The sequence below is a fragment of the Dendronephthya gigantea genome, unplaced genomic scaffold (genome assembly GCF_004324835.1).
Source record: "Dendronephthya gigantea isolate DGI-Jeju-01 unplaced genomic scaffold, DenGig_1.0 000001F, whole genome shotgun sequence".
Lineage (NCBI taxonomy): Eukaryota > Metazoa > Cnidaria > Anthozoa > Malacalcyonacea > Nephtheidae > Dendronephthya > Dendronephthya gigantea.
This window is the reverse complement of record NW_021163011.1, coordinates 1248195-1274930: the sequence shown is the minus strand read 5'-3', so window position 1 is coordinate 1274930 and position 26736 is coordinate 1248195. Positions and strand designations below refer to the sequence as shown.

Sequence of the window (26736 nt, the reverse complement as noted above, 5' to 3'; positions counted from 1 at the left end):
CGAAAGCTTGCAGTGGTTAAAATAAATATTTGACTTCAAAGGTCGAAAATCAGAAATCGAACACCGTCAATCGATGCGGAACATTGCCTAAATACGACGATTATTTAATATTATTGACATTTTTGTATCTGCGTATTTACACTCACAGTTTTCATATACCTTACTTTCTATATACCATAGATGAAAACCTTTAGAACGTACATGCTTCTTTCATTAAAAAATATAGACTATAGCCCCGTTTACACTACACTCGATTTATTGGCACGGCACGGCTAAAATAGGTACCCGTGCCCATTTCATCCACGCCCGGCCTTTGTTTTGGTAGCCTGACCACTAGTGAAATTGGGCACGGGTACCCATTTTAGCCGTGCCGTGCCGATAAATTGACTGTAGTGTAAACGGGGCTTATATATATAAAGAATTTAAGCATGGCTTTGCAAGAATTTGGCACACGGAAAAACCATGCATATAAAACACATGCATGGACGAGACCAACAAGCGGAAGTAGCTTTACAACCCGTTTAACGTTTTGGAATGTCACGAAACATATACAACGTAATTAAATCGATCCATGTTATGCTCTAAGGAAAATCGTTCCGTATTCGTTTAATTTGTTTATGAGCTTCGTCATAGAATGCGCAGTTAGCGATGACAGATTTGAATACAGAATGACTTGAATTCACGAAAATTACGGCTAAATAGAACGTTTAAAAAATTATTATATCTATAGGGTTTTATGTAGTTATTTTTTTTAATAGCAATGCCCATGCAGTTCTGGACAGCTCGATCCAGTTTTGATCTGTTGCATTATCTTTAGTGAACACTTTATTCCGCGAGTAAAATATTCATTGCTATGGAGATGTCGTTGTTCGAAGCGGTTAGTGCTTGCAGGACAGCGTATCTGGTAAAACCCATTTCTATCAGTTGCTGTATCTATAAGTGTAAACAATTGAAAGGACATGATTCATTCCGCAGAAAATCTATACTATTAACTGGCATATTTATGTTGTAGCTAAATACCTCTCTTGAATCATGATATGCATTGTTATTATATTTTATACACTTTCAAAGCCACAAAAAGTAACAGAACTAAAGGTGAAATGGTTCGTAGTTTAAAGGCAACTTTGCATGTCCCTATATATTTTTATCAATATAGGGACCTTAAGATACACCAAATCTACGACGCGGACGTGAAGTAATACTGTCTTCATTTCCACAGTTTCACAACAGGAATAAAAATTATGGACTCCTTTTGGTAAACAAGTTAGAGCTGTATGTATATAAAATTAATCAAAACTGGGTTCCTAATAATCCCGGGTGAATTCATGCATGTCACGTCCGCGTAGTGATTTGGTGCATCTTAAGGTCCCTATTATATTTAAATGTGCTTAACTAACCTGTTCTTCTGAAACTTCAGTTGTTGGTTGTTGAGTAGATGCAGCAGACCTGTTAGTTTCGGAGGGTCCGGCAACAGCTGGTCCAAAGAATGGGTTTCCTATAATCTATATATTTGAATATTACCATTAGGCATTACTATGATTACCATAAATGTTAGATACAAATATAGACTAGAAACAATGAATACAGTCCATTGCAAATTAAATTTGTTACAACAATCATTTAACCGAATGGCAGTGTATATCTATACCAGAAAACTAAGTCGTCTAAGCGGAATTTAGTTAAGAAAAGTTTGGGAAGATTGCAAGAGTATGGGTAATATCCCTGATATAGGGAGGGTGGAAAATGTCTAACCAAACATGGTTTACGGTGACAATGTATACTATAGTGTCTTACCCGTGTGTTCTTAGCGTTGAATGTCATTTAGTGTTTGTACTTTTTTCATGCACTCTGTATCATTAGCAGGATTAAAAAGTTGACACACCCTGTAGTGTTTGCATTTTTTGAGACACCTTTCAGGTTTAAGCAACAAGGTAGTCTATTAATTCTACAGTACATGACCAGTGGCGAAGCCAGCCCGACAATTTAGTCATGCTATATATGCTAATATTTTGGTGTTCATTGAGGTATTTGAGGTATTTAAGTCTTTATGACACCAAACAAACGACTGCCAGGATCATGTTATCTGCTTATTTCAATACCTCAAAATCATCTAACGCTTCTTCGAATCTCGGGTAACCAAAGTGAAGACGAAGAGGTGTCATTTTTGTTGCTGTTGCGTCGGACTAGCCTAGACTTTCGCTTTAAACACCGTTATTCAAGTGCTATTAATTATATTACTTGTTTGAAAAAGCTTACTAGTTATTTCTGCAATAGCGCATTCCCGTTTCTCTCTGTTTCTAAAATCTGTAGAATTCACATCGTATAAACACCTGTATTTTGGCCAAAGATCAACCAGTTTGTCTTCCAATATGGCCTCAGCCACCAATTCGTTTTGCTTTGTTTCCACCGCTATCTTTGTATTACGCATGCGCTGTCACAAGACAATCCATAAGCAGATAGCTTTCATTTTGCCGCACACGGAAAGATTTTGGCACGCGAGGCAGAAATTATCAAAGATGCTGGATATTTGCCGTAAGTGGCACGAATGACCAAAGTCGCCGGAAAAGTCGCCCGCACATGAGAGCAACTGGCTTACGCCAATGGCCACGAATGACTTTTTGCTAAGCACATAGCTCTAGTGCGCGCCGGCCTTTAGCGTAGCGCTCAGGCATACAAATCAAAACAATAGGATAATTTCTATAGTGTCATTTTTGGACCAGGAACTGGTCCCTAACCGCTGCTAATCTTGTTGTTGTTGTTGTTAGGGGGCGACGCTCTTTAAAAAAACCCTAAGGCTCTTTCATTACTTGTTTGATCGGAATGAAACTTGGCACAATTATTCTAAGCATTATTCCGCATCGATTGACGGAGTTCGAATTTTTACTTTTGACCTTTGAAGCAAGTTACAAGCAATTCTTGATATATTTGCAGCAAATAATATATACATATCATTAATATTTAGCCTACATATAAGTAAACGGAAACGATTAGAAATACATTGTCCTCTCCATTGTTATAAATACAATGCAGTTTAGAAATTAAACTCGGTTACGCAGTTCCTGGTCCCTATAGTACGATCGTACTTGTTTTAACACAATGTATATAGCTACCAGGAGATTTATCCGTAAATATAGCTATACTCCAACTTTTCGAAGTCTCTCTTGATGAAAACAATGTTAGAAAATATAGATGTATAAACTGCATGAGAATGACTTCACTTTTGCGTAATGAATAATCATTTTTATTCTGTCCATGGACATTGTTTTTGAGTTATATATGTGCACGCGCAATGTTCAGCCCAAATATGCATTAACGCTAGTTTCAACTCAGGAAAAATCTCCTTTGGATCGGAACGGACAGAAAAATTTTCTTTGTTGGTGAGTTCTCAGGCGGCGTTTATACAAAATAAAGGAAACTTTCCTGTCCTGTCCGATCCTGAATTTTCCTGAAACTGGCCTTCAAACACACTAAACGGGTGATTCGGTGACCCGGAAATTTCTTGTCGGTTGCTAAATATAGTGTACATATACTCACAGGCCGTCTTTGTGTTGTGTCTATTTGCTGCAGATTCCACATCTGCTGATCTAACTCGTCCATCCTTATTTGACGTTGGATTTCCAATGTAGCACCTTGAGGCGTTTCTGTACTATCGACGGTAGCAGTTTGAAATAGACTTCCAAACATTCGAGAACAAACATTGCTAATTGCACGAGGGACAATAAGCCAACGTTGGATGTAAAATACATTAAAATGGCAAAGTACTCCGGCAATCTGCAGAGAGTATTTCAATAATTAGTTTATACACTGGTGACTAGACTAGAAATAAAAATTAATGTAAGATAAAAATTAATCCAACTTTTGATTAATATTCGACGAATTACAAATATTTTCAGACTGGAAGCAGTAGACCAATTGGGTAAATATTGTTGTTTGGTAATAATGGCCCGATTTATACTAGACTAAAGTAGGCAGTGGAAAAGAAATCGATGTATCGATATCGGAATAAAAATATCGATAATATCGACTATAGAGACGAATTATCCATCAGGATTATTTAATAAATTGTGAATGCTTTTCGAAATATGACGTAAAATAAGAAATAAGAGGAAGAAAAAGGTGACAAAGTAAATTTACATTTCAAGTCAATGCCCCAAAAAAGTGTCAAGTATCCCTATCAGCTTTGATTGAAATGAGATGAAGATACGTACAAAAGCATCGCACTCAATCGAAAGAACTAAAAAAGCATAGCATTCGATCATCTGAAAAACGATCATTATATGCAAGAAAATATTACTCACCATTCCACTCGCACCGGATAAAAATGTGCCTTTATTAGAGAGCAACATCTATTTTGGAAAAAAAATGTTTCGTAAAAAGTACAAATTAAAAAACTTCTAAAATTTGATACCAAATTGTTTGCTAGTGAAATTTTTTTCCATACCTGTAAACCCATCATATAAGTGAAGAGCTTCCCGGTCAACGGAATTGACCTGAAAAAACTGGAGGAATTCACCGAGGGAATCGACAAATAAAATGGTACAAAAAGACTAAAAATCATCCAAAACCTAAAAAAATAACAGCGATCAACAAAAGCCAATCAATTCATATCTGATTGTCAAAAAATAAAAAAATCGAATATTCTAAATTTAACAAGTAGAATGAAAAAGTAGTACGGTCCAGTGGGAAAATCCTCCATTTTCAAATCTTGGGTAAGCATTAATGCACATTGCAGACCAGCTCCAAGTACAGTTGATGCCAGAATATAGTCCTTTAATTGAAATAAAAGTAATTCGAAATTAAAAAGAAAAAGGAAAACGAGGTTTTCTAATGCAAAAATTTCAAGATCACTTGTTTATTTCTAAATTATGATTGAAAGGAACTTCGTGTTTTTGGGCGATTTAGATCGAGGACGTGAACGTCAAAGACGACGTGAAATCGGTGAAAATAGCGAATAAATGGCGCAGCATGTCTATATATAGACGCATCACGCCATTTATTCGCCAGTTTCATGCTCTCTTTGACGTTCACGTTCTTGTGCTAAATCTCCCTTTTGTCGCACGTGGCACGTCCGGTGAATATATACATAATTTTGAAATTCAGAAAAAAATCTGACTAGCTTTATATTCGTATACCTCGCCGCATGTTTACATACTTACGAAATATTTTTTTGAACCATAACGATGTTCAAATATTCGGAAATTGTACAACAGGAACGATCCAAAAAACAAATTCCTTCCATTTGAGTAACATAAACACCGTAATAACCCCCTTATTATCTAACAACACAAATACGTAGGCATTAATATTTATACTACACAGGAATATTTTGTTTACTTAATGAGTAGTATCATTAACTGTCTGCGAGGCGAATGAACTGGGAACAGATGTTACAACAATGATAGTCAGAAAACATTCAATTTTTGGGTTGATGGGGAAAAGATATATGAAAATGGGGTTAAAAAACTCCTTGACTGTAATTATTGGGTTAACCAGTCATTTGACAGTGGCAGTAAAATCATCTGGTGTTATATAGGAAGGGTGAAATACATGTACATATCAGGGTACACTGTCCTAGGAACATCTACATTTACACAACTTCATGGGCATTTTTCATGGTATGTACACTGCACAAATCCTGCACTTGTACATTTTATTTGATTTTTTGTTTTTGAATGCTAAAATAATATTCGCAGCATATACTGTAAGACACATGCTAAAACTATTAACTTACATATGAGTTATGAATATAGTTAAGAATTCCAGAATCAATAAGTGTTTGGATTTTAAGCACTGGAAGCAAAATGTTCAATGTGGAAGCTGCTCCAGTGATGACCAGCAACGCCTTACTGACCGGTGCATTATCTAAGTAAAACATTATAAATATATATATATATATATATATATATATATATATATATATATATATATATATATATATATATATAGCAGAAGCAGAATGCTGTCTATTGACACTCGGGTTTATGTTATGAGACTGATCAGTGTATGTTCAGACCCCTGGATTAAAATTTGGGTAAAAGCCACACAATGGCTAACTTGCTAGAACATCATTTACCCTCAGTACCTGCATACATACATACCTCTGCACTTTTTGTCATGTCTAACTGTACTCATAGATAATTAAATTTTATTTATTGTATCACAATTAATAATTTGATATTTGATTGCTTGTGCCATTAATCAAATGGTTTCACTTACCAAACAAACATTAATTTGGTAAACAAACATAATGGTTTCACTTACAAAAACAAAACTTTGTTTGGTGAGACAGTTTAATTAATGATGCAAGCAATCAAATCAAAACTGTGTTTGGTGAGTGAAACTGTTTAATTAATGGCGTGAGCAATCTAATCATGACGAACATGATATTTTTATAATTGCACTGATGAAGGCCCGGGTTAACAGACCGAAAGCTTTGCAGTAATAAATACTTACGTGGTGTACCACAATTGATAATTAAACATACTTAACCATTAAAAAAATTATAGATTTTCATTAAACTGGTGAAATTCAATGGCAACAATAACAAATGTATACTTCGAGTTTTACCAATCAGGAAAATTTATAGGACGTATATATTGTACATTGTGACACTAAACTTTCTGTTTTCATATAATTTAGCTCAAAATTCGATCATTCAATGGAAGCCGTTGTTAAATCAATCATATTACTTACAGAACCCAAATGGTGTTCCAACAGGTAACATGAAGAAAGCAGATCTCTCTTTAAGCGCAAATTCTGACTCTATTGACTAACTTTCAAAAAGAAATATCAACAAAAACTTTCCCAATTGATCATCCATAATTTTCCTTTTTGTTTACTGGCAGCAGGGATATTATCGGATATTTTTGTTACCTTATGGTTATTGGAGGACAATTGTGGATAGTAACTATTCAAGATGGCGGCTGATCGGTGAGATAAATATAAATGCACTGAGCTATGATAAATGGAATAAACCACTGGAATAAACCAAAGACCTATGAAATTATTGAAATAGACTTGGCATCGAATGTAGAGCAACAGATTACAATGACACTATAATATTATTTGTTTCAAGGGATAAAACTGAATGGTGTATGTCACTGATGTGGTCGTATTTTTTATTGTGTGCCTTTCTCTGTCACTGGTAATTGGATTTTGGTTTTTAAGAAGGTACACTGACTATACCTAGCTTTTTATATGACATACATTTATCGCGTACCAACCTCGTACCCAGGGCCTTCTCGTAGGGGGGGGGGGCGCTCGTACGGCGGCTCAGCAAGGGCCTACCTCCCCCCCATACGAGAAGGCCTTAGGTACGAGATTGATCGCGTACATGTTAAACTTTACGGTTCAAAAGCACAATTGAAAAAATACGTTTTATTACGTCTTTTTACACGAGACACAATATTTTATAGGGGCACGAGAGTAAAAGCGAGTTTGCATGACTATGCTAATATATTAATTATGATATTGTGCTAATATATTATTTGGTAGGAAAAAAGATCATTCATTGGACAGGCAACAACTATCAGTGGCGATGAAAAATGAAAGAATGAAGAAAACAAGATTCAATCAGCAACTTGACATGTTTTTTCTCTGTAAGACTGTACAGGGTGTATAAAAAAAGCCTTAGACTTGGGATATGTCAATCCCCTCTCCCAGAGCCCACGATCCTTTGGGGAAGGATCTCTCGCTCTGGGCACGAGATTGGGGAAATGTTTTCTTGACGTACGCGCACGCATCGTTGATTGTTAGGGAAATCTTTTGGTATGTCTAGATAGTTTAAGTCCTTTCGAGACACCTCCTGCAGAGAAAGTTTGTAAAAAACAGCGTTTAACTTCGCGCGCTCGCTCCCGCCTGCACCAAATTGCCTTAGACTTTAATAACTTATAAAACGTATTCCGTATTCCATACAGGAGGTGTCTAAAGGGCTCAAACTACCTACACATACCAAAAGCTTTCCCCTAACGAGTAACGATGCGTGCGCGTACGGTCTAGAAGACATTTTCCAAGTGTAAACTCATTTTTTGATACACCCTATATATTTTAAAATTACAGCAAATCAGGATATCGTTTTGTTGATATAGCGAAGCATGCGAGCCAACGTGGTATTACTATATATATAAATACCAAATGCATAACGGCTTTTTTAATTCATGTTTTTTTTTATTTAGCGAGGAAGTGGAGGGAATCAAGAGAAGCGCCAGTTGAACAATCATCGTCACATATAATTAGAATATCATAGGAGTCACCGGATTTAAACTCATATTATATAAACTCATATATGAAGTCAAAAGATATTATCATGTTAAATAAATAATATATTGCGTTCATGGCAATAAAAAATAGACTTACATTAATAAGATGCATATTTATAATAATGAGTGTACAGAACATGTTTAAAATTATTGTGTACAAATCTGTCCTTACATAAATTACATAAAAGCACCAGCACCGCCACTACAATCGGTACTTTGCTTTTAACATACCTGAAGTCCCATAGGTCGTATAAGGATCTTTCAATGCTGGTACGGTATATAATACAGGCATCGTCGTCAATCGAACGTTAATTGGGGGGGGGGGGGATATTTCATATAATCTGTTATGCCAGGCTGATTTCTATTGAAATTGAAATTGTTTTCAAAAGAAATTAGCCGGGCATAGCAGAATATATGAATATGGTCCGCCTTAATTAACATAACCATGGTTATCAACTGAACGCCAGTTGTCTTGGAAACGAGAGGTGGGCGATGTCTGCCTGGATTTGTTGGACACGAGAATGCTGGGAATTTGGGTTAGAAGGATTACTCTCAGATATCGTCGGTGCCTTTCCTTTGACCTTTATAGTTATCGCTCTGACCAGATCCCGGGAGTGCTTTAGGCTGTAGGCTAAAAGAGAGATTTGTAAAAAACAGATGAACAATAACTGGTCGGTTATACTGGTATAAGATTATTGAGTAAACTTCGCACAAACTATATTTAACATTAACTGCCGTTTGAAACAACAGGGTATCCATAGTTCCTGACAGGATTCCCCAACATGACTTAACCTGCACCTAAAGTACGGGCTTTTAACGATTTTTGTACCGCATCAGCGAATGATAGAACAAGACTCTGAAGACTCATCTCACAAATTACAAGACAAGGACTCGACTTATAATAATTATATGAATGCATGTCAATTCAATACCTTTGAATCTGGCTTGTGTTTCTTCATCAAAGAAACCGGAGTTGATCCATTCTTCAAAATCGGTCACAAAGTCCACCGCAGTTAACCCTGAAACGTCACAACCATTTTGTTTTTTTCGAACATACTATATGACGAGAGCAATATTGGGCAGGAAAAGCAACATATATCTATGGCAGGAAACATCCTGGAACTGAAAGCCATACAATATCGTATTTATCATAGAAGACTTATTACAGTTACAGTGTATATAATTATAGGTTGAAATAATGGTTGTATAGTTCATTGCAGCAACAAAAATCTGAAAGGAACTTGTTCTTATCAAAGAATACGAAGCATTTACATTATCATTTTAATCCTAATTTAGAAACTAATTCTATCATTTATATTCATAGCAATTCATAACATCAAAAGTGACTTAACATTAACGAGAAAAAAACAAATTACCTTGAGGATTCTTCAATTTCATACTTGCCCCTGTGAAGAAAAATATCAATAAACAAACGAATATAATTCTTTTTTGTCCGAAATGTTGGGAAAAGTTGCGATATGTTGCCAAATATGACAAAATTGTCTTGGGGGGTACAGGGTGTCCCTGGTACTTGAGATCATATAAACAGTAATAAACAAGATACTCTCGGTATAGCTGTTTGTTTGCACCAGAGTACTTTGCCCAGTCGTGGACTAAAATACTAGGTTGTATAAAAACTATTGTGAAACATTGACATTTACATATTAACAGGAGTTTGCATTCAACAGTTTTAAAATCCCACATTCCTCGATGTTTGCGTAAATCTACACATGAATTGAGTAAAAATAACGTTTCACTCAACTTTTGAATAATTTAACGCGAATTCAAAAACCCCTTTTTTGCAGTGAGTTCAAAAATTACTAACCCTTTCCAATGAGCAGGCTAGCGTTATAAATACAGCTATTTTGTGTTGCCAAAAACAAAGGTGTGACACCGTCTTCATTCAGAGCATTCACGTCAGCTTCTCGGTCCATAAGCAATTGCAAGATATCGCTTAGATCTGGATTCCCGGCAACATGATGCAAAGGCCTACATTTCAGACATTCGTATAATAAATAGTCGATTTGTGTAATGGAAAAAATAACTAAACAATTAAGCCCTCCGGAAACTTAATTCTTTGCAAGCGCTGCATGCCACTGGTAGTTATATATGAAGATTTTTCTCAGTGTAAATTAATCACGAGACTATGAGGACGAGGATAACTTTGTGGAATACACAAGTTTCCATCATGGTATTCTACGTGTAATTTGGCGTGTCGCGAAATAGCTATTTACTGCTACATGATTTCCTGTAGCAAAAATATTGATTCCACATCTGCGAATATGTAATAACATACGTATTTCCTTCAACGCCAACGTAGCCAGCTGAGGCATTATGATCGAGCAGGAACGTCACCGCAAGGAGGTGGTTGCTGCTAAAATAATACAATTGGAGGGAGATGAAATGTGTTGTGGATGCGATCAGATAGTCAACGTCCGTATAAAATACAACGACAGAACCTCGACGCTTCGAAATACTATTCGAAATAGCATAGAGGTAGTGTTGATAAAATTACGGAACTATATATAGCTATAGTCTGCATCGAAGCAATTACCATGGTAGTTCACCAAGAATAATCTTTTCCAGCAATTTATCTGCTTCTCCATCGAAAAAGCTGAACCTATTGTGACTAAACCTAAAATATATATTACATCATATTAGAATGTACTACATAATTATATACAGATGTAAATGTATATCACGGGGTGCAGCACAACATTGCTCAAGCACTATAGCTTCTGTTGTTTACGCGTGTACCATGCAGTTTCAAAGACAACATGCACAGACACAGGCAACTGAGGTAGAGTAACTGCAAACGTTGTTGCATCGCATTACAAAAGCGTGGATCAAATGAAACGCATATAGCTAGGTCAGCGCAGGTTTTGACTTCTGAATGTGTAATATATATATTTGTAGTATAGAAGTCTTAACACTAAGAATTATTTCCTTTTCCGTTTAAAAAACGAACTAAATTAATTAAGAACAACCGTCAGGCTGACTGAACATAGCATTTTCCACCCTAACAAATTTCCTCAGCAGGTATGCATGCATGTCGTACAACATTAAACGTATATGGCCGTAGCCTATTTAATATTAGACTATTCTTACCAACATCCACAATCCATGTGATTATTCGCAACAGCAAGAAAAAGGGGCGAGGGTGCATCCTGGAGAAAAATTAACAATAAAATTGTTAATCAGATTGTTCATTTGTGTAAAAGTTCGTTCACACCGAGTCTGGGCGGGCATGTTACTGCAGAGAAGGTTTTTCAGTAAACAGTGGTTTAATTCGGCAGATTCTTTAAATTATCCATATCATCATTAATAAAATTATATTTTCATTTGGCAATAAGGAGGAATTTCGTTTTAGACCAATCAACAAGTTTGTTTACATTTTCAGTAACCCAATCAGAAGGCATTAATATTGACTACTCCGGCGAAATGGTACATTATGGTACAAGTATGAAAAATTTAGGCACTCTGATTGGCTTAGCCTAAAAAATGTAAACAGATTGGCCGATTAGTTCGAAACGAAATTCCCCCTTGTTCCATTTGGCACAATAAAGCGGGTAGTAGAATAAGTCCCATAGTAGAGAATAATGAAAAGTTTGCAGAATGTGGTATACTATATATGTGATTATAAAGGCGAAGTGTTATAAACGGGATTGCCTTATATACCTTAATTTGCAGAATAATTATAAATTTAAATATTCGTTCTTTCGTACCTGATTTTCCAAGCACAATTCTTTTCTGAGCAACTGTTTAGTATCAAAACGCAACAAAAGTTCGATTACATCAACACGACCCTGAAGTGCACAGCAATGGATCGCAAGCATCCCCTGAAACAAGTTTTTACAATTTTAAAGTTTAATCTTTGTCCCACAAATGCGAGAAGAAGCCAAATGTCCAATTCACTGAATTTATACTGAGTTTATATTTTTTATTTTACTACATTAATCCCCCCACGCAGTTGCACCTTGCCAAAGAGTCATCCACACACGTATCCTACGAGATGCTTGCGGTATTTTACGATGATATACTTATATACCTTCTTATTTCTCGTTGTTAGTAATGGGTTACTTCGCAACTAAAAAAAAAGACCAAAAGGCAAAAATTAAAATATTATAGGATCCGAGCGTGAAAAGGGCGTTATATGGTTAGCTATTAGTGAGTCGTAAAGTTGTCACGGTGATCATGGTGAGAACACATACTTGACTATCACATGTATTCTAGATCAATCTTGACTGAAACCTGGTTCTCAATAATCACCTAAAGCCAGCGATGCATTGTTGTCGGCGATGAAGAAATTTATACGAAATAACAACGCACTTTATATTCTCCAGTGATCACCGACCAAGCCATTGCTGACTGTCGGTGACCTGTGAGAACCAGATTTACATAACTATATGAACTATACCTCGTTTTGCCGCTTAATTCCTAATAATTATATTACTTCAACACCAACGAAATAAATTATGGAGTCACAATATACGACGCCAAGCTATCTCTAACTTACTAAAATTTCGATGCAATCTAATTTCGCGTCTTTGCCTTCTTCACCATAACACATGACATGGAGTGGCGAATTACCATCATCATCAACGGCGTCGATATCTGCACCCGCTTCTAATAATACCTGATGTCGTAACAGAGGCAGAAAGAAGATGAGAGTTCTTCGAAATTTTGTAAAAAGCCACACGTTTCAGATTTAAATCCAGAAGAACCAAAGAACTGATATTGTCAATATTAGATTTTTAAATCAGTTGCATGCGGGCATATTTTCTAAGAAATATACTTAGAAGTGCATATATATATATATATATATACACAATCAAATTAAATGAGAAGTCAAACCTTCAAAGTTTCTGCATCTTTGGTACGGTGTAAAGCAGTTGCTCCTTTATAATCAGCTAAATTAATGTTCACCCTTTCTTTGAGTAGCATCTAAAAAGTTTTTAAACCTCTTTATCGCACGTGCACGTGCCTCCGGGTTTTTAACGAATTCTCCCAAATTACTACAAATTAAGCCCCGTTTACACATCACTCGATATTATGGCACGGCCCGGCTAAAATGGGTACCCGTGCCCATTTCATCCGCGCCCGACCTTTGTTTTCGTAGCCAGAGCACTAGTAAAATTGAGGACGGATACCTATTTTAGCCGTACCGTGACCATAAATTGAGTGTAGTGTAAACAGGGCTTACATGTTGGGTTCTCAGAAGTGCATTGCATGGTAACCAAAGAGTTATCGCATTTACCTTTACCAAGGATGTCACACCAAAATGAGTAGCAGTGTGAAGCAAGGTACTTCCTTGAATACACCTGTAGAACGTATAATATATATTAGAAATTATATGCACAATTTTGTTTCGACTAAAATAGATAAAATAGATTTCGTACTTGACTCACCAAAGGCAAAGCAAAAAAATTACGATGATACAGAAATATAAGGAGTGACTAAAAACCTTTGCATAGTACTGTAAAATGACTTTAAGAGTACTGAAACAACTTTTAATGATGTGGACTACCACCGCATGTATATATACTCTGCACACAAAAATACTTCTAAAATAGTTTTGGTATTATGGATGATCATACTATAATCAAGCGAGTTTCAATATTCCTAATTATAGAATATATCCCTAAATTTATGTTTAGTTTGCTTATGCCATTCGTATTCAAAAGCCCAACGACTACGAGTTTCATCAAGATAACCTAGGCGAAAGCACCAAGTTTGGCGGGAAAATGACGAATCTTACTATATTAATACTCATAATTATAGCAGCAATATATACAACTCATATACAATACAATATACAATATCTACAGCATGCATATACCTGCTACGCAAGCTACGTAAGAATGTTTCACCCCCACATTGAGCTTCGACAATTTCTTTAAATTTTCCCACGTCACCGCCAATAACTTGGGATACAAACGATCGCATTTTTTTATCTTTATCTAAACATAAGGCAACAAGCAGTTTGTCCCACGCTATTTCTACAGTAATCACATTTTCCAGTACACTGGATGAAACAAGAAAAAATACGAAACAAACTCAAGAAGTATGTATTATACATTTCAGTTTAAAAAATTATATAATATCAACAATGCATGCATGCTGTTTCAGTTATCAGTGGTTTTGTGTGTTTACGATAACTCACCTAATAAATGTGCTATGAAGCCCTCGTTGCTGATTATATCAAACGCGTTTTTTCCAGAGTTATTTTTCTTGTATATGTTTGCGCCCCACTCAATTAACAACTAAAATAAAAAATATAACGTCGACAAATATATTCCTACATGGTTAAAACTAAAGTTGCCTGTCTTTGGGACAACAAACATTTAGCTTATATTCTCCTTGCATGCAAGTGTGATTCAGCAATCTAGACCTCTTCAAAATATGACATGTATATAAATTATCAACTTTATACCTCAGCAATTTCTCTTTGCTTTGAGCCAACAGCGGCAAAGAATGGCGTGCAATTCATATTGTTGGTCGCATCAATATCTGCACCGTGTTCCAAAAGATAATGTACAAGTTCCTGCATGTGGTAACAAAAATGAAACGAAATAAAGAAAAAGAGGCGTCGCGAGAAAGAAGCTGTCAAGGCACCCCATGCACACAGCAAAATTATAACCGTCCATCTCAAAAAATTCACGGCATTAGAAAATAAAGTGAGAATGTGAGATTGAGCATGGTGACTTAATGAAATCAAGACAGAGACAAAAAATGAAGTAGCTAGGTGAAACGTTCATTTTAAACATATATTTCACAATTTTTCATTCCGGGATGTATACCATTCATCGTATACTGCATGACTGCAAACAATTCACGCTGGCGGATTTTCCAAGTTTATAAATCAATTGATTTTAGTGAGAAAAAGGTTCGAAAAATTATATTTATCAGCGAGTAATTGCAAAAATCCCTTACAAAGTGCCCTTGTCGACAAGCCATGTGCAATGCTGTGTTGCCAGATCCAACTTCTTTGGAATTAATAAAAGTATTATCAGCCTGGAAGAATGATATCTAAAGAGAACAACATGAATCATTGTGTTATTGACATTAATTTCAATAATGAATTATGGATTTGACAAAATGATACGGCTTCCGTAAGTTGCGTATACAATATACAAGAACACTTCTTTAAAGATTTAACCTTCATAGTGAGCTAGTGATTTAATACTATAGTCCCAGATTGACTCATTTCAAACAGTAATTTTTTCAAAGAGATTATCTTCAAGTTAATTCCCAATATGCACATGTACAAATTCTTTTGATTCGAGTCGTTCATTGATTAGGCAACAGCATATACTTACTAGTTTCTGCACTGTATCCATTTCAGCTGTTTTCGTTGCCTTAAACAGTAACCTTTGGCAAGGCAATGTGCTCCCGGGAAAGATTTGGTACAAAAATCTGAAATATTCACAGAGTTGAAGTTGCCGGGGTATGACTCACTCCGCCCGCTTCATAAAGCTATATACATATGTAAGTTACACTTACAAAGTCCCAGCTTTCAGAATCTTATTACGCGAAGTACTGGACACGAATATCTGCAGAAATGAAAAGATCCCCAAGATTACAAAACTTGCTCTAGTGAAATTTAACGAATCAAAACCTATGACTATAGGACTTTAATATAAACCTTGTAATCTGGGTAAGAATCAGGATTAACTTCCTCCAATGCTGTTTCTTCAAGACCAAGAAATGCTCGGATGCTTTCTAGTTAAAGAATACAGGCAAAACTGTTGGTTACGCGAAGCTAATTATATGGCTATATATTATAAATATATTATATTAAGACAGCTTGTTGCGTTTTTGGAAGAATATTTCAGAAAACGAAATTTGAAATGATAGATAAAAATCTCTACTATTTAACAATTAGTCTTCTAGGCGACTAATTACTAATTGTTTTCGTATAAATTTCGAGGTGTTTACAAATAAAAATCAACACAATTTCATAAAAAAAATTATAATTACATCAAAATTTCTTATTAATTTTGAAAAAGCATCAAAAAGCTATGTGCAATATAGCTAAAGCTAAAGCAGTGACTATCACTTCAGTAAATTTTGACCAATCAGAATGAAGAAAAATCAATAGACACCTCAATATAAGGCAATAGGCAATAACTCTGACAGTTGAATCTATGCATGTACGTGAAATTATTCAAATCCAGGTGCGTGTTGCTTTGGTTACTATTTGCATCAACTACATGAGACAAAATGTTCAAAATGCAGATGCTCTGAAAAACGATTTAACGTCTTGTTTTATACAACAATTTTAATACGCTTTTAACCCCTTTAAACTGTATAGCTCGAGAAGGGGGAAATATAGGTAAAACCGAGAAACTATATATATACTAAATATATAATAAATATATCAAAACTACAAATATATCACAAAACAACATTGGGTTACACATCATGTATGACGTACTTTTTTCTTCCTGGCAGGGTAGGTCATCAACAAATTCTCCTAAAGAATGATTTTTAAAAGAAGTACATTGTATTGTCTGTCTTTACACAAACATTTTAAACCATGCAGATCTTATACTACAACGATGTACGGAATCACGTGTATGCTATATACCCGACTTGTTGTTCTGAATTATAATTCTCCTGTCGCTAGATATCACTTTCTTTGTTTTCAGTTCATAAAAGCCAACACCAGACGTAAGATTCTACAAGAAATTAAATACAAAAGACTGTAAAAGTCGAGGTAGACGCATACCAATTAATAGTATTATGAATTGGTAAAGCAATGACAAATTAATTATAATTTTGTGATAATTCTAACTTATATGCGTAGAATGCTTACCAAGTTGATGACTAATGATACAGTCAGATCATTAATTGTCATATTTCTAGGAAATAAATACGTATAGTGGTACCTTAGACTTTATAGGTTTATAGCACTAAAGGAAAGACGGCCGGTATATAATTTATAATTATTGTAGTTGATTGTGACTTATGTGTACAACCTTGGTACTCTAATTATGTCAAATTTGTCTCTTATTCTTTTTGACACAATAGCTCGAACCTGAAAAACGAAATATTAACCAGAAAAATATTAATCTTCCTGAATATATGATGCGGCGAACGTGGGTCCTGGTTCTTTCATAAATCAGCATAACACTGCGGTAAAAATGTATGTATACAAACAATTTGATGGTGTTAATAACCCTATTCACATAATAACCAAAAAAGGAAAGTGTTAAATAAAAAAATCTTACTTTATTTTGGACAGCTGTTATATCTTTCATCCACGCAGAACATTGAGAAAGATCAAAATGGCTTTCCAAATCATGTATTTCTGAAAAAAAAACTGAGTATCTGAGTTTTTCAGCACCATTTTTAGAGCTCATACATTACACTTTAGAAGGGCTTTGTAGTCAACAAATTTAAGGCCCAATTCTTTTCAATGAGCTTATAATGTAAACTAAAGAGCACATACGAAGTTCATTTTCGGCAAGTACTTTTTCCAACTCCAATTTTCTATCGTTGTCTTTGCCTTTCACCACAATTTTTGCTATTTCGTCTTTGATTTCCAATTTTAATAACAACAATTCGTCCTGAAACATTATTCTATATCATACAATTATTCTATATCATTTATTTTACAAAAAATTATTTAAATTACAGAATCATGCGCAAAATACAGAATCATGTGCATCTTTACCAAAAAGTTCGAGTTGTGTATTCATTGTTTATATTTCTGCATTTTACCAGAAATTAACAATATTTGAAATATTAATGATGCTACTGTGACCCAAAACTGGTATTAAAAATTTAACAATACTTAAGGTTTTTTTCAAGACAGATTCAACAACACCGACATAAATAGAGTTACTGTGCTGCGTATACAAATTTAAGATCAGTGTCTTTTTCTGCTTTCAAAATTTTGCAACCTAAATGCTTACCATTCTCTTGAGAGCAGCCTGAGATTGCCTTAGCTTGTAACCACACATGAAGAAAAATGCAAAATATGAACAAACGGACATAATGTCAGCCTGTGAATGAAATAAAAGACAAAATAAAAAATATTATTTAATCTTGTTAAAATTTGCTTTCTTTACCCATATTATATAGTTACTGTATATATCAGCTATTTGAGAATATCAGAAAATATGTATCATATATCATGTAACAAATATGTATGCGAAATACCTGAGCTAGATCTGACACATCAAACGAGCAGGGTGATTTAAAAAACTCGTTTGCAGTTTGCAGAGCTAAGTTCACTGTCCACCTATATATAGATATATTGATGTTATATAACATTTTGTGCGTATATTTGTGTGGGCGTAATAGAAACTGAAAGTGTAAATTGTAACTTAAATTATAGTAATAAGCCATAAAGAGAGCTTGTTGATAATGCTTCTATTCACTGGTTGCATTTACCTATCATTAAGAAGTACTTCAGTCGTGAATGTTTCAGGAACGAAAGAGTTCACAAGAGCACATAAAACCCTGATAAAAAAACACACCGAAAATGAATATTGCATTTAAAGAAGATAAGTTAAAATAGTAAAATCAAGACCAACTATAAAACAACAAAAACGTCTAATTATTATTCATTAGTGTTCGTCTAATTATTATTCATTCTAATTATTATTAGTTATTATTCACAGGTGACATCAATAGAGCTAAAAAGAAATTAATGCAACATCTTTTCGCTCGCCCCAATATTATTGTTAGACAAAGCTATTATTTTAAAAAATAGCTAAAAAATCATTTGTGTGAAGTCTAAAAAGAACCAGTCATAATAATAAAAATAACATTGATCATTTAGTATAATAAAAAAACAAAAAAGAAAAAGAGTACAATAACTGTTAGGCATGCCCAAGTGAATATGTATACTCTTTAGATTTAAAATTTAACTTTAAAAAATGTCTTGTGGAAATTTAAATTTTTTAACTTGTTTCTTATTTGGAGATATATTTTTTTGAATGTTAATTTTTCGGTTACTAAAACATTGCTTTTACATTACGTTCTGTCTTTAAATTCTAAATATAGTTGAAAAGAATTTACAGAGGGGGGTGGCAAACAGACAACTAAAATAGTTTTTATATATAAAAAAGTTTTTATATAGCTAACAAAATTTCGATTAAAACGATTCAAATTCGAATATTTTCTACTTCTTTCACAATCTCCTTAAAAAGATTCCTTTTGTTATTTTTTTCTTAAATCAAGGACAATAGACATAGCTATAAAATAAAAACCTCCTTCGCACAACGCAGAGATTGCAAAACCACCCAATGTATAATGGCAGGTGTTAATATCCCAGAGGAATAAGTATCCATTACTCAGGAAATGTAACCAAACAAACGCACAACGTGTGTATATTATGTCAATACTCTGACTCACTACACCATGTATACATGCATAACATTTACCTGCTATCTGTTAAGTCATCTAGGCTCTAAATAACAGAGGAAATATTGCATTAAGGATAATAATAAAGTGTATATACTATAATATCTGATAAAATATAATACATTCTTCGTAACTAATTATTTGCAGGTTACTCTAAACTTAAATTTATCAGTTGGAACAACGCGCGTATACAATGAAAAATCTTTAAAAATCCAAACTGCGCAAATTGCACGCATAATTATTATATGATAATCGTAGCTATATTCATAACAACGATGTAAAAATAAATTAAGTTTCAGGCGTTAAAGAGTATGTAAAGTCAGTTCCAGGCACGTTTTGTTAATAACTAGTCTAGTTTATTATGATCAGTATTTTATAGCGTCTTATTGCACCAACCACTTTTTTGAAAGCTTCAAAAATCATTAATTAGGCACATGTTGCTACTAGTACCTCAGAATGACAAAATAGGACCAGTTGCATTTATTTTTCATATATTTGAAAGTTTGGGGGATGAAGAGCTTGAAGGTGATGAAGAAAAACGATTACGCACTAATATTTATGGACGACTCAACAATCTCTGATGAATATGAATATAAAAGACATACGTCTAGGAATATTATTTGATTTAAATGATTTAAAAGTGTGACAAACAACAACAACAACAACAACAACAGAATATTATAAAATACATATCACACAATATAATTTTAGCACTTCGAATTAAAATATCGAACCAGACGTAATTTTTTTCCAGACATATCACCACAAATAAAACGGTAGAAAATGTGCTTACCAGCGCTCCTCGGGTAAGTGTGCGTCCCTCGCGAGTCATCTATGATAATAACCAAAGAAAGTAGCTATACAAAAATTTGACAAATCGCAGCCACATATGTGCACGGATGAAAAACAAGAAGATGAAAGAATCTAGTCCACGAATCTACTACCTTTAAATGCGCATTTATCATGTCTAAAATGCAAGCATCTGGCTCAGGATATCCAGACCTTGAAAATAGTTGACAATAGTTTTAGAATATAGTTGAAATACCATATTCATATATACCAATTATTTATATACAAAGATTTATCCTATTCATTTTGGCTGTAGGTAATACTATATACAGTAAGTTGTACAACATCGCATGAATTGACTAAAAAGTGTAATATTATTTGAATATTACCTTGGAGATTTTTTCTTTTCAAGTTCCTTCAACAAAGCAAAAGAAAATCCCATGTTTTATAATGTCGACAGTGTTACATAAATTATTTAATTCATTTTAACGATCGGCCATGCCTACGAATTGCGAGCCCACCATCGAGTATATACAAGTAGTTATTTATATACGGATATTTTGTAGAAATTTCGATGCATGTTTAAATAAAGTGTTAATATAATGTATAGATAGATACATTTAACCAATTCAAATAACTGAAAACAATAATAACTTACAGCATCGTTCGGTGGTGACGATGGTACCCACTATAAGAATTTATATAAAAATATGACGTAAAAACAAAATTGCATTTGATTAAATAATTTTGATAAACAAGATGGCATTGGGATTATATACCTGCAGCTTTAATTTTGTATTGTATATTGCAATTACATTCAAAAAATTATGTCACTATATTACATTACTGTAACGTCAGTGATTATCAGTATTGTAAAAATCATTGACACCACTATTGTCAGTGAAACTGTACTAGAACTTTATATATTTTATCAGTTTCTATATATATCACATTATTACGTGTTAAATTTTTTTTTAAATCCACATGGTCCATAAAAAGATTGAACTCTATGAGAAATACGTCGAAAATCATTTGCAATGGTCAAATTTTCTACACCCAGAGGGTATATATAAACGTGCGTCTTTTTCATGGCTTGCGTGTTAATTGAAATTTGAATACTTTAAAATATTTTAAATTTGGATAGAAAATTTGTCTTTTGGAATCGCTGTCATAAATTTAATGAAACGTCTGGATATAACAAGCCCATCAAAACGTCGCTTGCATAGGACTGAAAAAAGGTAAACATGTGCGCGACCTTTTCTGAAGCCGGAATCTAGAAATTTTAACGTTCATAATTTCTGCATTTCATAATATAGTTCAGAGCAGAAATAATACCATTAATGTGCTGTAATAGGGGGTAGGGAATTGATACTCAACAAAGTCTCACCGAAAACGGCTCCGCCACAAGATCTCTTCCAGTTTGCTGCAACATGAAAGATGCTTTCCAAACATACCAAATATCATGGCAAACAAGACACCATAAGAGCTCGAAAACCTGTAATTCAGCAATACGAATGAAATATGACATGTAATTGACTCGCTCGTAGATAACGTGTCATACACGAGTCATTAATGAATCCACCATGCAAGACCAGAAATTTGAATCATGTGGACCAGGAACTGCATGCGTGACCTTATGCAAATTGTTGCAGGTTTCAGATTTTGAGACTTTGAATTGGTAAACAAAAATGAATTTGAGGAAAGATAACTGCTTCACCGCTAGTTTTTGCTCACTAATGGTTGATATCTGTACGCTTGTTCTAACAGCACATGATTGGGTGATGGATTACTTACTTGCGTCGAACTCCTCATTGCAAACATCTGGGTATCAATCTTCACCTCAGGCAAAATAATATTGCTGTGAAAACAGTTAATGCAGGGAAAATCAAAACATATTACTTCGATCAATTCTTTTTGTTGGTATAGACATAAATCGGTATCCTGCTTGATAGTGCAAATATACTTTATATAATTATGAACTGAATATATTGGCGGTACAAAAGTAAATAATTTTCAGGGGGGGTTATATAGTGTGTCTTATTATTATAGCATGGGTAAAAGTGCTAAAGGACTGTGTTTTGGCAAAAACTATTAAAATCATGCGATGTTGCTCGTACAATCAGGGATTATTATAATTCGTGTTGTTTGAAAATTTGCTCCGGCGGCTCGTGGACATTTCAGGAATTCTTACGGAGAATTTTATTATGTTAGCGAGAGTCTCAAATGCAGAAACCAACCCCTAACTATAGTGGAAATATATCTCCCCATGCTAAAACGCTTCTTGGACACCCTGGGGAACCTTGTGTAATTATACATAAAAAACAAATGGTTAATAGTTCACTTTTGTTTTAGTTCTCGCAACATCCATTCGACTCTGGTAATTTTCTGCTGTTGCGTCAACCTTAAAAAACAAGAAAATGAACTTGATGCTGCCTTGGTATGCATGTTGTTTTAAAGGGAGAAAAAACGTATTAACTGTTTGAAGTGATCACTACTTGATAGATTGGGTGAGGAGGGTGTTTGAGAACATGTTTTGCCTAGCTGTTATATTTAAACTCCAAATACAAGAAACTGCTCGCGAGTAAGAACCGGTAATATAGTATGTAGCTGTTTAGCGTTCCTACTTACCCATCGAAACTTTGCAACTTCTTCAAAGGCTTCCCTGTCATACCTGAACGAATAAGTAAAGTGTAAATTAAACTGCGAATTAAAGAATAATCCCTGTCGATTTAGCCAATCAAAAATACCTCATCAAAATTTAAATTTGAAATTTTGCATATTATTAACATCCGCGGAGCGAAGTGACGTGCCAAGTATTTCGATAGAAACAATAACAACTCTAATAGAACTATCTACAGTTCATTAGTATCATGAACTTTGAAGGCATGAACATGGTTTACCAACCAATATTAATTACTGTTTGTTTTTCTAAGTTGCTGGAAAGAGCTACAAGTAATCGACTATCAGAATTTATTGATAAAAACAAAATTGCACATCAACATGGGTTCAGGAATAATATTAGATCGACAGAACATGTCAATCTGAGGAAATCTAATCGGTGTCCCACAGGGTTCAGTGGTGGGTCCTTCATTGTTTATTTTATACATAAATGATATACAATATTGTAGCGAACTGATTTCCTTTTTTCATTTTCTGATGACATGAACACTCTTTATAGTCATGGGTGGCTATACATATGAAATATTTCAAATTGAAACCAATAAAATATCGAAGACAAAAATTGGTTAAATACCGGTTAGTTAAAACGAATTTTTTAAGATAAAAATATAAGAAACCAAATTGTTCAAAATTAAACATTTCAATCAATAACAATATAAAACAAGTCAAAAACATTACATATATAGGAATTGTTCTTGACTAATTTATAACATGGTTTATCTATCTATACATTATAAAAAGTTAGTGTGTACTAAAAAAAGGATTGTAAGAATAATGACCTCGTGTCGCCGAAATTGATTATATTTATATTTCGCGCCCAAGTTTGTTGTCTAATCGTTGAATTCTTTAAATTTAGAAAAAAAACAAAGGTGAAATTCAAGTTCGTATTGTTTATAGAGTCGATGGTTTGATGGTTTATAATATGATGCTGCTGGGAACTTTAGTACTAATTCAGTAATTGACAGTTGCAACCTGAAAAGAAACTTGTGGGCTTCGATTGCACTTGCATTAATTAACAATTAGAGGTGATTATAAGCCTATATTCACTGAGCCGAAGGCGAAGTGAATATAGGCTTGTAATCACCGAGCCTGAGGCGACTAATTGTTTTAGTATAATTTCAGTATTGAAAACGTTTTATTTATAAATGCAACTGATACAAGTGTTTATTTTATGAATACAATTTTGATTTTGAGTATTTTCAGCCATGTTTTTTTGGGGAAAAGCAATAGTTACTGCTCAGACTGCTCTGAGCAGTAACTATTGCCTCAGAGTTACTGCTGAGGGAGCCAATCAGAATGCTCAAAGGCCATTTTTCAATACTAACTTTTCATTATTGATCGCAATATTGCAATATTCAGAGAAACGCAACATCCGGTTTGCCCGTAATTAATACATTGTAAAAGACGTTTTTCAATCCGGACGTTTTGTGTAGGAGGGAAGAAATCAGTTTTCATACAAGTGAACGATGTTTATCTAACTGAACCTGTCGAGCTTCTATTGTTTAAGTGTTGTTGAAGATCGATGATAATGTATTCCCTGGATCCCAGCATTAAAAAAATGTTGAATTGTTGAAACCAGGACGTCGTCTACACACGGTAACACGCAAAATATTAAAGAAATCTCACAGCAGTTCTTGATTGTGGTCCAAGTTTAGATCCATGTGCAACACCACCTCAGTGTTTTCTTTTGTTGATTGCACTGAATTATATATAACTATGTGTTTTAAGGTATTTACAAGAATTTAACTAAACTTTACTTAACTAAAAAATTATAATGTTATCAACCATCCCATCACTCTTTTTTTATACATTAGTCTTTCATTAACATCTCTGATATTACAGGACTTTTAATAATGCTACAAGAGTTTTGATTTCATTATTTAATTAAAACACGTACTTGATGCACAAAGATCACTAATTATAGAATTGGGCAATAGCCAGTGAATCCAATAAAAAATTAGATTTAGACTTGAGCTGTTGAAGAAAATAAGAAACAGCTCATGCAGAATTTTACATTATTGGTCACATTAAATTAATGTGACAAATTTTGCTGTAATAACCAAGTAACCAAGTGCATATTTTATTAATAGCTGTGCATGTACATATTTGGAAACACTTTGACATTACTCTAAATAAGCAATATGCTAAATATGTATAATTTTGCAGTCATGTGTGGAACCTTTTGAATAACTGTATATTTAAAATCACATATGAGCTGATAGACATATATGACAAGAGCGATTAGTTATACTGTAACTTATAATTGTTTTATGAAAAGGCCTGTTGTGTTGAAATATATGAAAAAAGGCTAGTCAGGTTTTCTATATTTATTTTCTACAGACTATGGATGAAATAGATGATTTTTGGTAAGCAATACTTTTATATCTGTTCTACCTGTCGTATATGGTAACCAAACAACATTTTTTGCATCTAAGAACATATGGTGGGACACTCATAGAAAATAAAAATTAATCACGTCCATTAATCACATCCATCTCTACAAGTGTGATATATACATTTGTCGATTAACCAATATATTTGCATCAATTGGTACATGCCTATATAATTATTAGTCATTAATTATGTAACACCAATCTCTAGTGATAAAAAATATCAATAATTAATTATTAAGACCAGCTCAGAGTGATCAATAAATTGATCACCATGCACAAAATGACATTGACAGATTTTTTCATAATTTTAATTTCTTTTTAAGGTAGTACTTACTTTCCAAAAGTATTTTCATATTCTTTCCCTTGAGTAAGTCCTCTAACACATTGTGCAGGAAAATGCCAGACGGCGACAATCGTACGTTAACCCAGGCTGTGAACCCATTTATACGAGTTCGGAGGCTCTCCATTTTGAACTTCTATATTAACTCGTATTATGGTTAATATGAACAGCAATATTGCAATAATTAATAATCAAGTATAATTTTTGATTTTTCTATACTGAACAAATGGGCAAATTTGACGCCTAAAAGCACAAAAGGCCGATTTGAAAGACATTTCGTGTATTCATATGGCTAATCGATCAATATCGCGCAACGGATCGGAATTACTTGTCACACCACAGAATGGTTTTTCAGTTGTTTATACTTGGATTACTTTCGAACGTTTCCATGGCATTGTGATTTGTGAAGTACCTCATTTAAGACTTCATGTTAGCGAATTATAAAGTGATTTGTGGTACTAATCGTTGCATAATATCAAATTACGCAAGTAAGTCGGTGGTGCATACGAACTGGTGGATTTAGAATTTCCGATTAATATGATTCATTATGGCTATAAAGAAGAGGATTAGGTAAAATCAAAAATTACCGGAAGTAGGTTCATTATTCCCCGAAACCGGAAAACAAAAATATATTCCTTAGACAACCAGCCGCAACCTGCAATAAACATGATTACATGGCACACGATCCTATTAGGAATAGACCCTTGGCCTCCTGTTCGACTGTTCCAGCGAGATTGATAAACATAACCATACGCTGATGGTCACCAGACCAGACATGAAAAACAGTATATAAGACCTTAATTCTCCGAGAAAGTATTTCTAGCTTCATATACTATATATAGTCAGTTCACAGACTGTCAGCGCTCCCCTGGTAAACGGGATGCCACCTTCGGAGGGAAGG

At 34.2% G+C, this 26736-nt stretch overlaps 2 protein-coding genes and 1 long non-coding RNA gene across 5 annotated transcripts; 1 reads left to right on the top strand and 2 right to left on the bottom strand.

Moving 5' to 3' along the window:
• Positions 1 to 369: 369 nt before the first annotated feature.
• LOC114528980 (ubiquitin-associated domain-containing protein 2-like) lies at positions 370 to 8576 on the bottom strand. 2 transcript variants are annotated; one of them, XM_028550693.1, is made up of 9 exons: positions 8490 to 8576; positions 5732 to 5862; positions 5157 to 5276; positions 4674 to 4768; positions 4442 to 4565; positions 4299 to 4346; positions 3535 to 3771; positions 1398 to 1502; positions 370 to 933 (listed from the first exon to the last, which is right to left on the bottom strand). In XM_028550693.1, the coding sequence occupies exons 1-9, from the start codon at positions 8548 to 8550 to the stop codon at positions 826 to 828; spliced, it is 1029 nt and encodes a 342-aa protein (XP_028406494.1). In that variant the 5' UTR covers positions 8551 to 8576; the 3' UTR covers positions 370 to 825. The 2 variants fall into 2 exon arrangements, with proteins under 2 accessions (XP_028406494.1, XP_028406504.1); XM_028550703.1 differs by lacking the exon at positions 8490 to 8576 and adding an exon at positions 6694 to 6861.
• On the top strand, positions 6991 to 8269 carry LOC114528988. The gene is made up of 3 exons (XR_003687567.1): positions 6991 to 7170; positions 7495 to 7598; positions 8175 to 8269. It is a non-coding gene; the product is annotated as an uncharacterized LOC114528988 (long non-coding RNA).
• Positions 8577 to 8674: 98 nt separating the features above from the next.
• LOC114526043 lies at positions 8675 to 26016 on the bottom strand. 2 transcript variants are annotated; one of them, XM_028547541.1, is made up of 38 exons: positions 25830 to 26016; positions 23052 to 23094; positions 22765 to 22824; positions 22218 to 22281; positions 21811 to 21918; positions 21082 to 21111; positions 20813 to 20838; positions 20579 to 20636; positions 20428 to 20466; positions 19655 to 19680; positions 18660 to 18728; positions 18426 to 18507; positions 18179 to 18268; positions 17713 to 17830; positions 17492 to 17571; positions 17240 to 17298; positions 17077 to 17122; positions 16849 to 16939; positions 16696 to 16734; positions 15904 to 15980; positions 15762 to 15811; positions 15578 to 15674; positions 15192 to 15287; positions 14692 to 14802; positions 14422 to 14521; positions 14098 to 14218; positions 13516 to 13579; positions 13113 to 13202; positions 12775 to 12894; positions 12307 to 12345; positions 11984 to 12097; positions 11367 to 11425; positions 10813 to 10893; positions 10555 to 10632; positions 10084 to 10247; positions 9635 to 9664; positions 9191 to 9277; positions 8675 to 8889 (listed from the first exon to the last, which is right to left on the bottom strand). In XM_028547541.1, the coding sequence occupies exons 1-38, from the start codon at positions 25960 to 25962 to the stop codon at positions 8711 to 8713; spliced, it is 3018 nt and encodes a 1005-aa protein (XP_028403342.1). In that variant the 5' UTR covers positions 25963 to 26016; the 3' UTR covers positions 8675 to 8710. The 2 variants fall into 2 exon arrangements, with proteins under 2 accessions (XP_028403342.1, XP_028403348.1); XM_028547547.1 differs by having other exon boundaries at positions 10555 to 10629.
• Positions 26017 to 26736: the final 720 nt, after the last annotated feature.

Excerpts from the sequence above, each read along its gene's own strand:
- LOC114528980 (XM_028550693.1), bottom strand. The coding sequence starts at position 8,550 with ATGCCTGTATTATATACCGTACCAGCATTGAAAGATCCTTATACGACC. Across the intron at positions 4,769-5,156 it reads ATGGTTCAAAAAAATATTTC|GACTATATTCTGGCATCAAC; the intron begins GTAAGTATGTAA and ends TTTCAATTAAAG. Across the intron at positions 4,566-4,673 it reads GAGGATTTTCCCACTGGACC|GTTTTGGATGATTTTTAGTC; the intron begins GTACTACTTTTT and ends TTATTTTTTTAG.
- LOC114526043 (XM_028547541.1), bottom strand. The coding sequence starts at position 25,962 with ATGGAGAGCCTCCGAACTCGTATAAATGGGTTCACAGCCTGGGTTAAC. Across the intron at positions 16,940-17,076 it reads TATCATTAGTCATCAACTTG|AATCTTACGTCTGGTGTTGG; the intron begins GTAAGCATTCTA and ends AATTTCTTGTAG. Across the intron at positions 10,248-10,554 it reads GTTGGCGTTGAAGGAAATAC|GCCTTTGCATCATGTTGCCG; the intron begins GTATGTTATTAC and ends TCTGAAATGTAG.